At 45.0% G+C, this 15,786-nt stretch overlaps 1 protein-coding gene across 5 annotated transcripts in view; it reads left to right on the forward strand.

Annotated features, from left to right (window-relative positions):
* Positions 1–14,374, forward strand: part of CEP44 (centrosomal protein 44) — a 65,627-nt gene extending 51,253 nt beyond the window's left edge. For all 5 annotated transcript variants that reach the window (XM_068100509.2, XM_078776997.1, XM_068100505.2 and 2 more), the window contains 5 exons: positions 9,284–9,370; positions 9,461–10,090; positions 10,389–10,505; positions 13,845–13,897; positions 14,097–14,374. In XM_068100509.2, coding sequence (XP_067956610.2) covers positions 9,284–9,370; positions 9,461–10,090; positions 10,389–10,505; positions 13,845–13,897; positions 14,097–14,166 — 957 coding nt within the window. In that variant the 3' untranslated portion in view covers positions 14,167–14,374. The remainder of the gene's footprint in view (positions 1–9,283; positions 9,371–9,460; positions 10,091–10,388; positions 10,506–13,844; positions 13,898–14,096) is intronic.
* Positions 14,375–15,786: the final 1,412 nt, after the last annotated feature.

The raw sequence follows: 15,786 nt of genomic DNA on the forward strand, positions 1-15,786 counted from the left end.
GACTGAAGGAGAAGATGACAAGTGGAAGGAATGTATGGAGACAAAAGGTCTGAAGGTGAATATCGGAAAAATGAAGGTGATGGCAAGTGGTAAAGCATGTGGTGAGGTGGAAAGAACTGGGAAGTGGCCGTGTGCTGTGTGCAGGAAGGGTGTCGGAGTGAATTCCATTCAATATACAATGTGTGCTGAGTGGGTTCATCAAAAATGTAGTGGTTTGAGAGGGTCATCAACCAGTGTGGCAGCTACATTCAAGTGTAAGGTGTGCACAGATGGAGCTGCAGATGGAGGAAATGTTGAGTTGGATCTTGGAGATGGCATGAAGCTGGAAGGTGTGAAAACATTTTGTTACCTAGGAGACATGCTGAATGGAGAAGGTGGATCAGACTCGGCAACGGTTGCTAGAGTGAGATGTGCATGGAAGAAGTTTCGGGAACTGAGTGGCGTGCTGACGAGGATGGGAGTGTCGTTGAAGATGAAGGGAAAGGTGTATGCTGCATGTGTGAGAAGTGTTATGATTTATGGGAGCGAGACATGGGTAATGAACGTAGAGTAGCAACAAAGGCTGGAAAGGGTGGAAATGCGAATGGTTCGGTGGATGTGTGGAGTATCGTTGAGAGAGGAAGACAAATGATGAATTGTGAAAGATGATGGGAATCGAGCCTGTGATGGATGCTGTGAAGAGAAACAGGTTGAGATGGTTTGGTCATGTGTTGAGGAAGGATGAAAGTGACTGGTTGAGAAGAGTGATGGAAATGAATGTAGAAGGAAGTAGAGGACGGGGAAGACCGAGAAAGACTTGGCCAAAGATGGTCGAAGAAGAAATGCGGGCAAGGGGGTTAACAAGGGGAGATGCAGAAAATAGGGCAAAATGGAGAATATTGTCATGGGGACCACAAGGCTAACCCCCGCTCTTGCAGGGAAAATGGCCTTAAAATGCCTATTTTTGGGTTTTTTTTTTTGCAATCGGCTCCACGTGGAAGATGACCTCCGCTGTGCCCTGACTGTGACTCAACCACTGATACCCCAATTGGTAGCTAAAATACAATTTTATCCCCGAGACCCCCCGAGCCTGCTTACATGCGCTCTGCCACTCGACCCTCGCGAAAGGGACACGGGGGGGAGGGGGGGGGGGTGCTGGGGATGTGCTTTGGGAGCCAAGGGAGCCATAACACAAAATGTTGGGAAACCCTGATCTCGGGGACTTTGTCATAAATGATCTTTACATGAATTTTATTTTATTTTATGGATATCACCCCAGACAAGGCATACAGCCACTCTAGGTAAGGGGCTAAGAGAAAGTTAGAAAAATATAAGGATAAAGCAAAACAAAATACAAATGAATAAACAAATAAAAAAATAACAAGAAAACATCCAAGACAACGGAAGTAGCAGAGGTCGGGTAAAATGCGATTAAACCTCAAAGATGTAGGAAGTATGAATTGACATTCCTCTTAAAGTAAAGTAATGGGAAACATGTTACAGGTAGTGAATTCCAGAGTTTTTCTGTATGAAACACTCGTTTCATACAGAAACATATGGGAGAAACACTCGTATGGGAGGAACCAAGTTAGAAAGTCCAATGTTGCAAATTCGAAACATTTACCATGAAATTATCTGTAGAACAAACCAAGAGTGGCTGGCAATCGACCTACGGTGAGAGAGTGGTTGAAGAGTTGAACCCATCTCCACACCAACCAGGTTGACTATGCATTTCTGGAGCCTATCAAGTAAAGGTAAGTGGCAGGCCGGTGCTCCAGCCCAAATGTGACAACAGTACTCCATGAGGAGACGTATAGTTGCCTTATACAGGTACAAAATGGCCTCAGGAGGTAAATACCTCTGCGCTCGATAAAGACAACCAACTCGCTTGGAAGCACTCTAGCAATACCAGAAATGTACAAATCCCAACGGAGGTGAGAAGACATGTCCAGACCAAGAAGCCAAAGCTCCGATGATTCTGTTAAGGTTGAAGATGCCATGTGTACAGAAGGGAAAGACCTGTTTCTCGAACGAGATATGGACAACAGTTTAGTTTTCTTTGCATTGAAGGTTACCAGCCAGTCGTGCCCCCACTTCCACACATTCTCCAAATCATTGTCCAGAGAAACTCCAACCTCATCACGAGTGGCGTTGAGTGAATTAGCAGATGTACAGTCGAGTGAGGAATCATCAGGATACATGGCTAGCTGAGACAGAACATTATCAGGAAGATCATTGATATAAACGAGGAACAATGTGGGACCAAGGACAGAACCCTGTGGAAGACCAGAATTGATGGAGCAAGTAGGAGAAGATTGACCCTCAAGTATACCACCTTCATCTTGCGATTTGTAAGGAAAGCTGAGATGATTGAATGCATCACTCCAGATACACCATACGACTGAAGCTTGTGGAGCAGCCCCCTGTGCCAAACTTTATCAAAGGCTTTTGAGATATCCAAAGCAACTAATCGACCTTCACCCTTGAGCTCCAATACCCTGTTGAAATGATCCGTAATTAAGGATAGTAGATCACCAGTAGAGCGAGAATAATGAAAGTCATACTGGCAGTCAGTGAGAAGTTCATTGTTTCCAGATGGCTGAGAAGTTGTTCATTGATGAAGCATTCAAATACCTTACTTATTACAGGAAGTAGGCTGATGGGGCGATAATTACTTGGTTCAGAATGCTCACTGGCACCCTTGAAAACAGGGACAACTGTGAAGCCACTTTCCATGATTAAGGAAACACTGAAGCAGACAAGCACAGGTCGAATAGCTTGGCAAGAATCGATTACAGTTCGGGATAACACTCTTCAATACAATCACAGGGATTTTATCAGGACCAGTCGCTTTTGAGGCATATAGGGTGCGAATAATTCTGGCAACCTTCTTAGGAGTGATAAATGGAACAAGAATATCAGAGTCTGTTTGAGATGGAAAATCACGAAGAGGGTATCCCTGATCATTGAGTGTTGAATTAGAAACAAAATGGTTTGAAAAAAAGGTTAGCCTTATCCAGAGGTGAAGTAACAACCTCTGGTCCATGAAAAAGAGAAGGTATAGAAGATTTATTGCGGTTGAGTACACTGTTGGCAATCCACCAAAAAGTCCTGAGAGCCATGCCGCTGAGTCGCAATGTTATCGGCTACAGAAGCAGCATATTGTTGCTTGGCATCCTCAATAACTCTTTTACAGTGGTTACTTGCTTTGTGGAAGAGACATTTGGACTCCAAAGATCCTTGCACATGGTACTGCTTGAAATAGTGGTTGCGATTAGCAATTGCTGATGCACAAGCATGTGCATCAGTGAACCATGGATGGGAATGGACCTTCACTTGATAGGTACATGAGGGAATATAAATGTCCATACCAGTGCAAATCCATTGGGATATTTCCTCAGCAGCCATATCAGGACCAAGGCTAAAAGCTGAGGTCCATTGCACATCAGCAAGAAATGAATGGAATCCATCCCAATCAGCTTTCCCAAACTGAAACACAGTGCGGCGAAAAGGATGCACTGGAGTTGAGAATGAGGAGTAGGAGACACAAACAGAAACAGTGGAATTATCCGAGTTACCGATTGGAGGCAGAACATCGGCAACCCAATCACCGGGGTTAGAACACAGAAAGAGATCAAGCAGGTATCTTCCATCAGAAGCACGGTCAGGAATATGAGTGGGAGAGGAAACAATTTGGGTGAGGTTTTGAGAGATTGAGAAATGATAGGCATCAATACCAGGAAGGTCAGTATTGCGAGAGTGTACCAACCACTCCTTGTGGTGAATGTTGAAGTCTCCAAATACCATGATGTGTGCAGAAGGGTGGAGTAAAATAGACCTGTCAATGCTGTCTGAGATTGTATCGAGCACGGCACAAGAGGGAAAGGCAGGTGAGCGATACAGAAAGAAGAGATATGTTGTTGAATGCAGGAGAACAAGGCGGAAACACATAAACTCGTGAGAGCCACTTTCAAGAGAGTTTTCACGAGCTAAAGGTAGAGAATCCTTAACATAGATACCCAGACCATGAGAAGGAAGGTGATCAAGTCGGTGAAAAATGTAACCAGGTGGCTTGAAAGAAATTGAGGAGATACCACTGTCCAACCGACACTCAGATAGAGCCAGCAGGTCAGGTGAGTTAAGATGAACAAAAAATTGCACAGAAGAGAAGTTGGAGCGAAAGCCCCGACATTGGAAAAGAAAATATTAAAAGGATTTGAGCATCGCTGGCTGGTGAATTAGCACGTGCAGGTAGAGATATGTTATTCTTACATTGTCGAGCCATATTCATATTCATAGTGATAGAAATACATAAAACATTGAAAGGGAGTGGACAGGCCAGCCAAGGAAGAAGAAGAAATAGAAGAAGGAGAGGACAGTCAAAGTTACCTAAACAAATTTACAGACCAGTCCAAGACACTCAATAGGGTCTCACAAACTCATGCGAACACATTGTCATAACAATGCCACTCTGATGGCCTCAGCAATGCAACCGAAAATGGCTGCACGGACCACCCCCATGCATGTCCATGGCAGCACAACCATTTCGACATTTTACACCAGTTGATAGATCAGCCTCTCAGAGCATTACCAAAGAGTTCTGGATCCTGTACTACCAGGCGGCGATGACCTGTGACATGTTTATTTCCAGTACCCTTCGTAGAGGCAGAATTCATCAGATCCCACAGGGAGTCATGGACAAGAAAGATGCAAGATGACTAAGACTAGAAATGATAGAATAGAAGAAAAGAAAGAACACTAGGACGAAAACAAAGAAGAAGAATTTAAAAAAAGAAGAAGACTGCCTGGTACCGTTCACTTAGTCCTGAAACAAGGAAAACCCTCTTCACAGGACCACTGAGAAAGTGGGGGTGACTAGGCCAGGTGGAAAAATGACTTTTCCTACCCCCAAAAATGTGTGACTACTCTTAGTCTGGCTCCTACCCATTGACCTGCCAGGCTAGGTAAGGCCTACCAGGAGCAAAGCTCCCGCCAGTATAGCCCAAAGGGTCACAGGAGCAAGCAAGCCTTCCCGCTATGATCAAAGTGGTAGTCACAATTGGGGAGGAAATATGGTGATTACATGATCATAAGGTGATTAAGATGGCAACATAAGGTGATTACATGATCAAAGGGCCTCCTATAAAGATTTTATTTTAATCTAAGGTGAATGAAAATGTGAAGATACAAGTGGTGACAACTATCGCTGGTAATAATTGTATTGTTGTGGAAATGGCTCCTTGTAGGGGTTAATAATGCTTAGAATATAGTCGTTAATTCCTTAAAGTGAATGTCCAGCATACGAGTTTAAATTGTGACATAAGATGTGCATCACTTTTATGTCTTGTTGGACATCGTCGACCCATCCACATGTCTGTCTAAAATTACCAAACATTTTGACCCAATTTTCACCACTCTGCCCTCTGTAATCTCTCAGTTGTGTGCTTTTTGACGTTTTGCCAGGCTGGCGGCGGCACATGTTTTGCCGGCAAACACCGTCAGGCCATCATAACTTGACCGTGATGCCTCAGAGCTTTGGGGTGGGAGGGGGGGAGGTGGGTCACGGAGAGATAGCTCTGCCTACCCGACTGAAGCAGCGTCCAATGGTGAGTGAGAGGGCAGGGGCGTGACATGTCATCCATGATGTATGGGCCCGAGGTTATGAAGGCAGTTGTGCAGATAGGAATGGAGGAGTTTCCCAGAAACTGCGACTCATTGGGACTGAAACAATCTGTCAATTTCACGACCTGGATCTCAGTCAACGGAACATCTTCTCTTCTTGACTTTGTTGTCACAAACTTCCCTGCAAATGTCTGCTGTTCTTCTTCTGCTCCAATTGGTTCATCTGATCATGTGCTTGTTAAAGTGGACATCTCTCTGACCATTCTCAGAGAGCCTCCTCAGCGTCGACGAGTCTGGCATTTCACTCAGGCCAAATGGCACGGTCTTCAAGCAGCCATCAATCATCTGGACTGGTCTCACATCTCCACTGCCTCTGACATCAACTCATCCTGGGAATTCTTCCAAAGTAAATTGCTCTCTCTCATGCACAGATTTATCCCATCTTGTCTTCAGTTGTCTTACCCTTCCTCCCATCCATGGTACACGGAATCTTGTGGTGAGGCAGTTGCCCGGAAAGAACTTGCCTTCGCCTCATGGAAAGCAAATCCAATATGAAGGCAATCTCCATTCCTTTCACAAAGCTCGGAACAAGTGTGTGTCTACCCTCAGGAGAGCCAGGAAACAATATCTCGCTACTCTCAAGACTGAACTCTCCATCCTGTCTCCCTCCTCCAAATCCTGGTGGTGTCTAGTCAAATCTGTCTAGTCAAATCTGTTTCTGGTGTTTGTTCCCCCTCCATCCCCTCCCTTATCTCAAATGGCAACACAGCTGACACTGCATGTGAAAAAGCTGACTGCCTCAACTCTGCGTTTGCCTCAATATCTTGTGTCCCAAACCCGTGTCTCTCTGTACCCACCTTACCCAGTCATACCCAGCTGTTCCTGGAATCTGCGTCCTTCTCTCCTGACAAGGTGGAGAAGTTCTGTCAAACCTCGACTCTGATTCTGCAACTGGACCAGACGGCATCAGCCCACGGGTCCTAAAATCCTGCTCTGCCACGATATCTCGCCCTCTGTCTGTTCTCTTCACCCTTTCTTTTGCTCAAGGTCATCTGCCATCTGCTTGGAAATCAGCCAACATCACCGCTTTACACAAAAAAGGTGCAAAGGCAGATCCTTGCAACCACAGACCAATCAGCCTGCTCCCAATAATCAGCAAAGTCATGGAATCCATCATTGCTTCAGATATGAAATCTTTCCTCTTCTCCAATGGCTTCATCTCTGATCATCAATTTGGATTTAGACGAGGTCACTCTACTCTGGACATGCTGCTTCTGCTGTCTCAACAATGGATGAAGGTCCTCAATGCCAAACAGGAAATCAGAGCCGTCCCCCTTGACATAACATGTGCCTTCGATATGGTCTGGCACCCTGCTCTGCTCACCAAACGCTCCTTTTATGGTATCCATGGAAACCTCCAAGCATGAATTGCGGACTTCCTCTCTGGTCGTAGTCAACGTGTGGCCCTGAATGGATTTCTCTCATCTCCCCTTCCTGTTCAGGCTGGAATTCCTCAAGGCAGTGTTTTGGGCCCTGTGCTTTTTCTGGTATTCATCAATGATTTCTCCGACTCTCTGGAAAATCCTCTCTATCTCTTTGCTGATGACTCCATTCTCTACCACTCCATATCTCAACCCTCAGATCGGCAGTCTGCAGCCTCCTCACTCTCTGCAAACCTGGACAATATCACAAACTGGTCAAAGAAGTGGAACATGTCTTTCAATCCTGACAAATCTCACACTCTTATGATGTCTCTCCGAAAAGACCGTCTGGACAACCCATCTACTTTCTCAACAATCCTTTCCAAGAAGTTCTGTCGCTCAAGCTTTTGGGTCTCACTATTTGCCATGATCTTTCCTGGGAAAACCACATTTCCAAGCCGGCCTCCAAAGCCAGTCGCCGACTTTGCATCCTCTGTTGTTTGAGGTCCTTCCTTGGCACACCTGAGTTCCTCACCACATATATGGCTTTCATCCGCAGCTCAATGGAATACTGTTCTCCCCTCTGGGCTGGTGCTCCTTCCTCACACCTAGCTCGGCTTCACACTGTTGAAACCAAAGCTTTCAGAATCTTTGGAATTCCCCGTGATGAAGCTGACTCCGAGGGCCTTTCACTCGCTCACCACAGGCAGGTAGGTGGTCTTTCTGTCTTCTACCGACTCCTCTCTGGCCTAGCTCCCCCAGCTCTCTCTGGGCTCTGTCCCCCAAATATTCGTTCAGGTCGCACAAGATCTGCCAGCAACCCTCTTATGGTTAAACTGCCAAAATCAAGACTCTCTTCTCACCTTCACTCCTTCATTCCTCTTTTCTCCCGCCTCTGGAACAAACTCCCTCACTCTCTTCAGTCCCATTCCTCCTTCCAGGTCTTTAAAACAGCTGTTCACCACCATCTCTTATCTTCCCCCATCCAAAACCTTGACGTTTTCTACCCCAGTTAATTCACCCCAGATTCACTTTTCTGAAATATCGACTTCATCCCTGAAGTCCAAGCAGTGTCCATGTGTTTTATACCTCTCCCACCCCTTCTCCTCCCCCCCCCCCCCGCGCCTTACCATGCCTCCTCCCCCCCCCCCCCAAGCCCTCCCCTTCCCACACATCTTCCGATGCCCCTGTTCTCTGCTGTTGTACTTGTGTGCTTCCTTCTCTCTCTGCATCTTGTCTCCTACTCCCTTTATTATATGTTTTATGTGTCTGTTTATGTTTTTTTTGTCATTAATGTTTGCTCTTACACGAGCCTCGATCTTGTACACTCGTAACTGCAGGGGGGAGGCTGGGTGGAGGAGAGGGACTTATCCTGCAAACTGTCGGGTTTATCCCGGTAACACTATTCTGTCTTGTCCTTTCGCTTTGTCTATTTCACGTCGTGTGTCCGACTGGGCCCTAAGGCATAGTCCAATTAAGGAATTCCGTTCGTCTGTTGGTTCATGGGCATGTGTCGGTAGGGGGTTAAGAGGATTATCTATTTATTACATAATGTACTGCTTCCGTGTGCTACCTTCCCCGTGACCATTGTACCGCTTATTAAATATACTTTATCTTGGGATGAACTCTGGCTACTGCTGTGGTTCTCAGTGAGTGATTAAGGAAAGACCCATTAACTAATTAATTGGCTGCAGTTCTCAACAACGCACACGGAACCGCGTCACACTTCAGGCTCACTCAGTCTAATTAGCATACGATGTGCGATGCCTAATTGGCTTAATGCTGGGTCGATTCGGACTTCGAATCCGTATGTTGATGGGTGAGTCGTCGTGTTCGATGAATTTCTTCCCTTTGTTGGCGTGCTCACTGTGCATTGTGCGATGGATGTATAGTCCAATGCGGGACACACAGCGTCTACCACAAACATCGCAGGTATAGACTGGTCCTTGCGGAGATGGACATTGGCATGTTTTCCTTTCTTGCCTCCGCTGTCTCTCGATAATCCGTATGTTATCGCGGTATAGATGCATAATGTCGTGGGGAAGAACCGAAAATGGTCGACTGTCACGGTCGCATTGAGACGCCTCGCAGGATTCGAACCAGGCAACCAGAAGACCAAGCTACCACAACAATATGTATAATTTTTGTCAATATAATTATTTTTTCACTCATCTCCCAGGTATTTTGTTAACCATTATTTTTGTACTCTTTTGCTCTTCCAAAGGCATTACCAAATAATTTATTTACTTGTTGCTTTGCAGGCAGATCATTGGATGCCTCGAGTTGTCCGACACATTGGCCCGTCTCACTCGTCTGTTCCTACGCAGACACAAGTCATCCTCCTCGATGTAATGTCTCTAATGATTATTGTCATGCATTTGAGGGTGGTTTGAATTGATGCTAATTTCTCACAGAGCAATTTTGTTTTTTCCCTCTAGGAATTGGGTGAAGAAGAGCCCAGTCCACCTAAACATCCTATGTGGGAAGGGCTTTCTCGCCCCACGGCCTCCAAAGTCGGGGACAACGTTCCTGATGCTGTGAACATCAACACGGAGGATTTGGGTGTTCGTGTGTACAAACATGTGCAAAACACTGGTTTTGGTCCAAAGGTTGTTTGGAGTGATGTGGATGACAATGACGAAGATGAAGAACGGAATGAGTGCCATCGCCCAGAGGATTTTGGAAACTTTGAAGATAACAGAGGGAAAGAGGAAGACCATAGCAATCAGAGGTGCTTGTTTAATGAAAACCAAACAGCTGAATGTCTGCCCCAAGGAGACATAAGTGTCCTTGATAAAATCTGTCAAGAGAAATCCATGTCTCCTTTTGAGAAGCCTGGTGCTGATGATGAAGTGCTTGGCGAGGGGCCTGGACCTGAAAACACGAGGTTAAAAACAGGGCTTCATGAACCCTTGAGTAACCTTGCTGATATCATTCATAAAAAGGGCCTTCCTCAGACTGAGTTCAAGGAGGGAGCAGCTAGTGAGATGATGCTCGTGAAAAGGACATCCTGGGAGACCCTTTTGAATCGTGTGGCCTTGTTGGAGAGCCAGTTGATGCTTGTACAGGTATGGCTCTATACTCGGTCTCACTTCTCTGTTTCCCTGAGATTGTTCTTTCTTTTGATTGTAACATCCCACTTTTACTTTTGTTTTCAGTTTGCCGTTTTAACAGCAGCAAACTTTACCAAAATCATGTTGATCCAGGTTGCTGAGTAGTCAGGTTGTCTTCCTCAACAAAACAAGATTACACACCATGCTTTCTATATATCCAAGCATCTGCCCACTTTCTCGTCTTTTAATTTGGGCTGTTGCTAAGTGCTGTTTAAATCTCAACCTTTGTTTCTCACTCCGTTACCTTCTGCAGGACGTGCTGCCCCTGGAAACTATGACCATTGAGAAAAAATGTGAACAGGCCAGAAACTCAACAGCAACGGATATTCGATCTTCCACCCTTTCGTCCCAATCCCATCCCAGTATTCAGGTAGAGATATGGAGTGGTCATCTTGATGACATCACACCACACCTATGCCTCCTTTGTAGTCTCAGCAAGATGAGCTGCAAATTGTGCGGGTTACGTTGATTTGATTTCATGGTTTAGCTTGACTGGTGGTGTTAACAACTCCCTACGTATTACCTATGGTGTATAATACGTATTACCATTTTTATTGCATGGCCATACAAAGCTTATTTAGTGACAGACGACCTGCACGTTTTGTGTGTTTGACAGAGCAACCCAGGTATGCTCATTGTTGGCCATGATAGGCCTTGCAAGGTCTGTCAAGAAAGTAGGCCTGTGCCACGATTTCTCGTCGTGAATCCAATGAGCCAAGGCTAATATTACCTTTGCCGTGTTCAGGGAAATGGTGATGATTACAAGCTATGCACAGCCCATTGGTGTAATGTAAATGAAACGTGTGCAATTCATCAGAATGAAAAATGGCGAAGTCCACAATTCATTGTAATGATTGGCAATAGTTGTTGATTTGTCCCGTCTGTCTCAGTAGTCGTTAGTAGTTTATTCTTCATCTGTAGTAAATATAATTTGCACAATGCTCAACACCCCGTCTATCATGACGAGTGTAGTTCTTCACTCACAACTTTTAGCCCCATTTAATCCTTCACCTGCATCGCAGCCCCCATACGTTTGCTTATAAAACAGTAAAAAAGAGGCCCATACTTTTTAAAAAGGACCCCAACAAATTGACAACTGTTTCTAGACTAACTAGAACCGATCGTGGATGGGTCGCCAATCCATGGCAGGACACTCGACTGAAAGTGCAGCAATTTGTCCAGGCCTGGTGCTGGCGATACCTTGCCTCCTTCTTTGCGGACACCATGAGACATTTAATGTCCACTAACGACCAGTGCTGGCATAGACTGTTCCTTACTGTATGTCCACCGGAGGGATGGCAGACACATTGATGTGCCTCCCTGGATGCTGTTTACATGGTGGAAATCTTTGGTCAGATTACTTTTTAACAATGATCATTGTGCCAACAAAAGCATCAAAAGCTGTCTTGGCATGTAACTGGTCATTGACTATTTTAAATACAAAGACTCCGTTGTTTTAATTCGAATATTGTTGGTGCTGTATTAATCATGTGATCATTGTTACCCCGCGCACACAAAGCGAAAAGTGGGGTTAAACAATTGGTTCACTTCTGTCTGTCTGTCCATCCACAAACGTCACTTTATAATCGAGGAACGACTCTTTTTTTCAATTGAATGTTCTATTTTGAACACAGATCGGAAAACAGACCCGTAGTTTAGCAGGTAATTTCTACAACTTTAACAATCGTTATTTTCTTGATGAAATTGCAATTGGGCCCCGGCATTCGCGGGCGATACGTTCCTGGAAAATGCCGCGAATGTCGAATCCACGAATGTGGGGGCATTGTTTGAATTAGGGGTGGGAGGAATTTTTATTTTTACGACATGGTCTAGGCTCCTGGAAGAGCTATGACATATAATAAATAAGGAAACAACATAACAATGGGAACAGCAAGAGAAAGGGGAAACGCCAACAGCAGGTGGAGGGTGAAAATATACGGAGACGGGCAAACAACAAGGGATGCAGGTAACAATAAGGGGTGGACAAATGGATACATAAGCAACATTTTTGGGAGATGTGGGTGTGGGTTAACAGGTGCAGAAAATATCATGATTTTGGATGGAGGATGGTGGTGAACAGCTGTCTTGAAGATCTGGAGGGAAGAATAAGATTGAAAAGAGTATGGAAGGTTAGCCTGGTGTTGGCTTAGCGGTTAGGGTGCCGGCTTGGGATCCTAGCATCCTGGGTTCGAATCCCGGTCGATCGCTGAATTAACGCCAGGGGGGTTGACTCAGCCTGTCATCCTTCCAAGGTCGGCAAATTGAGTACCAGCTTGCTGGGATGAATGATCCCGGTGTGTACCCCGGTTTAGAATAGGTTCACTGTATCCCTGCGCATCGAAGAGCGTGACCAAGGGTTGGCGTCAGGAAGGGCATCCGGCCATAAAAACATTGCCTCAAACAGGGACCGATGATTGTCATGGGGCCCGCAAGGCTAACCCCTGCTCTAGGGGGGAAAATGGCCTTAAAACGATCATTCATTCATTTATAGAGTATGGAAGGTGGTTCCACAGGTGAAAAAAGAGGAATAAATGAGTGGAGGTGAGCAGTGGTTCTGTATTTAGGCAGTTTCACTAGGTGGTGGTTTCTGGTGGACCGCGTGGGTCCTGCAGATACCTGAGGGGGAATAGAACACAGAGTGGGCAGAGGGTCTTGATAAGGTGCCAATTTGACAAGGTGTCACCAGGTTCTAGAGGAGGGAGAAAAGTTTGAAAGTTCATTCTTGAGATTGGGCAGATGTTGTTTTCTGGCTCTCCTGAGAGTGGACACATACTTGTCGCGAGCTTTGTGGAATGATCTGAGGTCGTCCGCAGTTGGATTTACCTTCCAGGAGGAGAATGCAAGTTGTTTCAAAGCAATTGCCTCACCACAGGATTAGAGTACCGAGAGAGAGAGAGAGGATGGGTAAGATAATTGAAGAGATGGGATGAATCTGTGCATAAGAAAGAGCAGGTTTCTGCAGAAGAATTCCCCAGGCTGAATTAATATAAGCAGCGGTGGATATAGGCGACGAGTTCTGATTTAAACTACGAAGTGTGAATGTAGAAGTAGGTTGCCTGTTATGAATTGCGAATACTCGGGGTCCGTGAATGTTGGGACCACGAATGTTGAGGTCCGACTGTATGTACTTGAACACAGTAGAACACTGTGGTGAAATATGTTGTAATGTCTCGAGCTGAGTGAAGAGACGATCCGCGTGAAGGGACGACCTTGAGGCAGCTTATATAAACGGTGTACATTCGGTGCGCGATCGTGTGGTATACTGTATCCCCAGTGCTGTGGACTGCTGAGATTAACAGGTGCGTAATTGATTGCTGCAAGAAACTAGAAAGAGATGTATGCTTTGATTGCCTTCTTTATGGAACTAATAATCTGCATTCTTGTGTTGTAGGAATGGGTAGAGAAATAGATCAATAAAGCCTCATTTCTTACGAGTGGTCTGAGTTTGTTTCCATGACATTCTTTCTGAGTTTGATTCCACAAATCGCCTTTTTGGCACTTTCAAAACCCTTCCGTTTATCACTACTTGGACGAAATATTACAGCATTTTATGTCACGGCGACCAATCATATTTGCCACTTGTAGACTCCGCCCATGTCCTTGTTTCTCAAGAGTGCGGGATGAGGTGCTCGATGAACTCTAGTTTCCAATGGAGTTTCTGACCTGCGAAGGGCTGTTTTTATTTATTTATTTTTCTTGTCGTTCACAGAGAGAAGGAAGAACAGGCAATGAAGAATCCCAAGATGAAAGATTGAGCCGGATGTAAGTAATTAGTTGGTGGTAGTTTGCAAAAGCTTTTCAATCATTCATTGGTGTGTGCATTTGTGAGATGAAACTGCAGATTCCTTCTTTTGGAAAAGTACTTCATACAAATAGACACTTTCATTGTTTGGTTATCATGATATATATATATATATATATAAATAATATATATATACATACATGTATATATTCCACACAGGCTCGAAGAAACGATGAATTTGCTGAAGGAGGGAATGCCAAGCAGACAGACTTCAGTACATGGGGAATGACACCCTTTTCATTGTTTTATTTTTAATTACCACATTGTTCTCAGGACCTTTGTTGCCAACATCTCAGGTTGGCAGTACAGTATGTACCTGGTATGATATTTGTTTAAAACCAAGTTTCCTCATCTTGTATGGCCCCAGATCCTTGTTTAGAGTCTGATCAATTAATTTACTGAGCTACGATTTAAATAAATTCATATGTAGTACTGTATTTGAGTTCTTCATCGATATTCTGAATTCATTCTGTTAAAGCCATCACATTGTCAGAGAGGCCTCCATGAAACACAAATAGTCGTTAGGGTGGAGGGTTTAAGCTAGCTTTTTAAATCTTCAATCCTGGACAGCTGTCCATCGGAAGGATGTTAAGCCGGATGTCAGCAATGGTTGTTGGTGGAGGACGACGATCCCACGACGACTTTCATGAAGAGTTGTCACCGGCATGTTGAACAAATTATTCCACCTTTAGTCAAACATCCTGCATAGGAGTGGCACTCTGTCATTTCATGCTGTGGCAACAAGGATATAGCATGAAATTATCGAGTGCTATAATGTATTGCTACAACTAACATCTCGTGTACGACAGGGCACACAAGATGGCCTAATCTAATCGTACATGCGGGGGAGGGGACAGGGGGGACTTCGCCCTCAAGTTGTCAAATTGAACCATTAGGCATGAACGTCCCTGTTGGCACCAAAAACAAACGGGCACCGCTCTCTGACACCACTTCTATGGCAGAACAAGAAAGCATCGCCATGCTAGTGTTTAATTGAAATGATGACAAGCAAATGATCGCAACAAAGTGAAGTGCAATTCTATTTTATTAATGCAAAATGAATAACATAAGGCACAAACATGGTGGGTTTCCACATAAGCCGAAGACACACTTAACAACGGCAAACAACAACAACAACGTGCATTTTAAGGCCATTTTCCCTGCTAGAGCGGGGGTTAGCCTTGCGGTCCCCATGACAATCTTCTCCATCTTGCCCTATTTTCTGCATCTCTCCTTGTTAACCCCCTTGCCCGCATTTCTTCTTCCACCATCTTTAGCCAAGTGTTTCTCGGTCTTCCCCGTCCTCTACTTCCTTCTACATTCATTTCCATCACTCTTCTCAACCAGTCACTTTCATCCTTCCTCAACACATGACCAAACCATCTCAACCTGTTCCTCTTCACAGCATTAATCACAGGCTCTATTCCCATCATCTTTCGCAATTCATCATTTGTCTTCCTCTCTCTCAACGATACTCCGCACATCCATCGAACCATTCGCATTTCCACCCTTTCCAACCTTCGTTGCTGCTCTACGTTCATTACCCATGTCTCGCTCCCATAAATCATAACACTTCTCACACATGCAGCATACACCTTTTCCTTCAACTTCAACGACACTCCCCTCCTCATCAGCACGCCACTCAGTTCCCGAAACTTCTTCCATGCACATCTCACTCCAGCAACCGTTGCCGAGTCTGATCCACCTTCTCCATTCAGCATGTCTCCGAGGTAGCAAAATGTTTTCACACCTTCCAGCTTCACGCCGTCTCCAAGATCCAACTCAACATTTTCTCCATCTGCAGGTCCCTCTGTGCACACCTTACATTTGAATGTAGCTGTCACACTGG

The sequence above is a fragment of the Myxine glutinosa genome, chromosome 4 (genome assembly GCF_964187855.1).
Source record: "Myxine glutinosa chromosome 4, kmMyxGlut1.1, whole genome shotgun sequence".
Classification (NCBI taxonomy): domain Eukaryota; kingdom Metazoa; phylum Chordata; class Myxini; order Myxiniformes; family Myxinidae; genus Myxine; species Myxine glutinosa.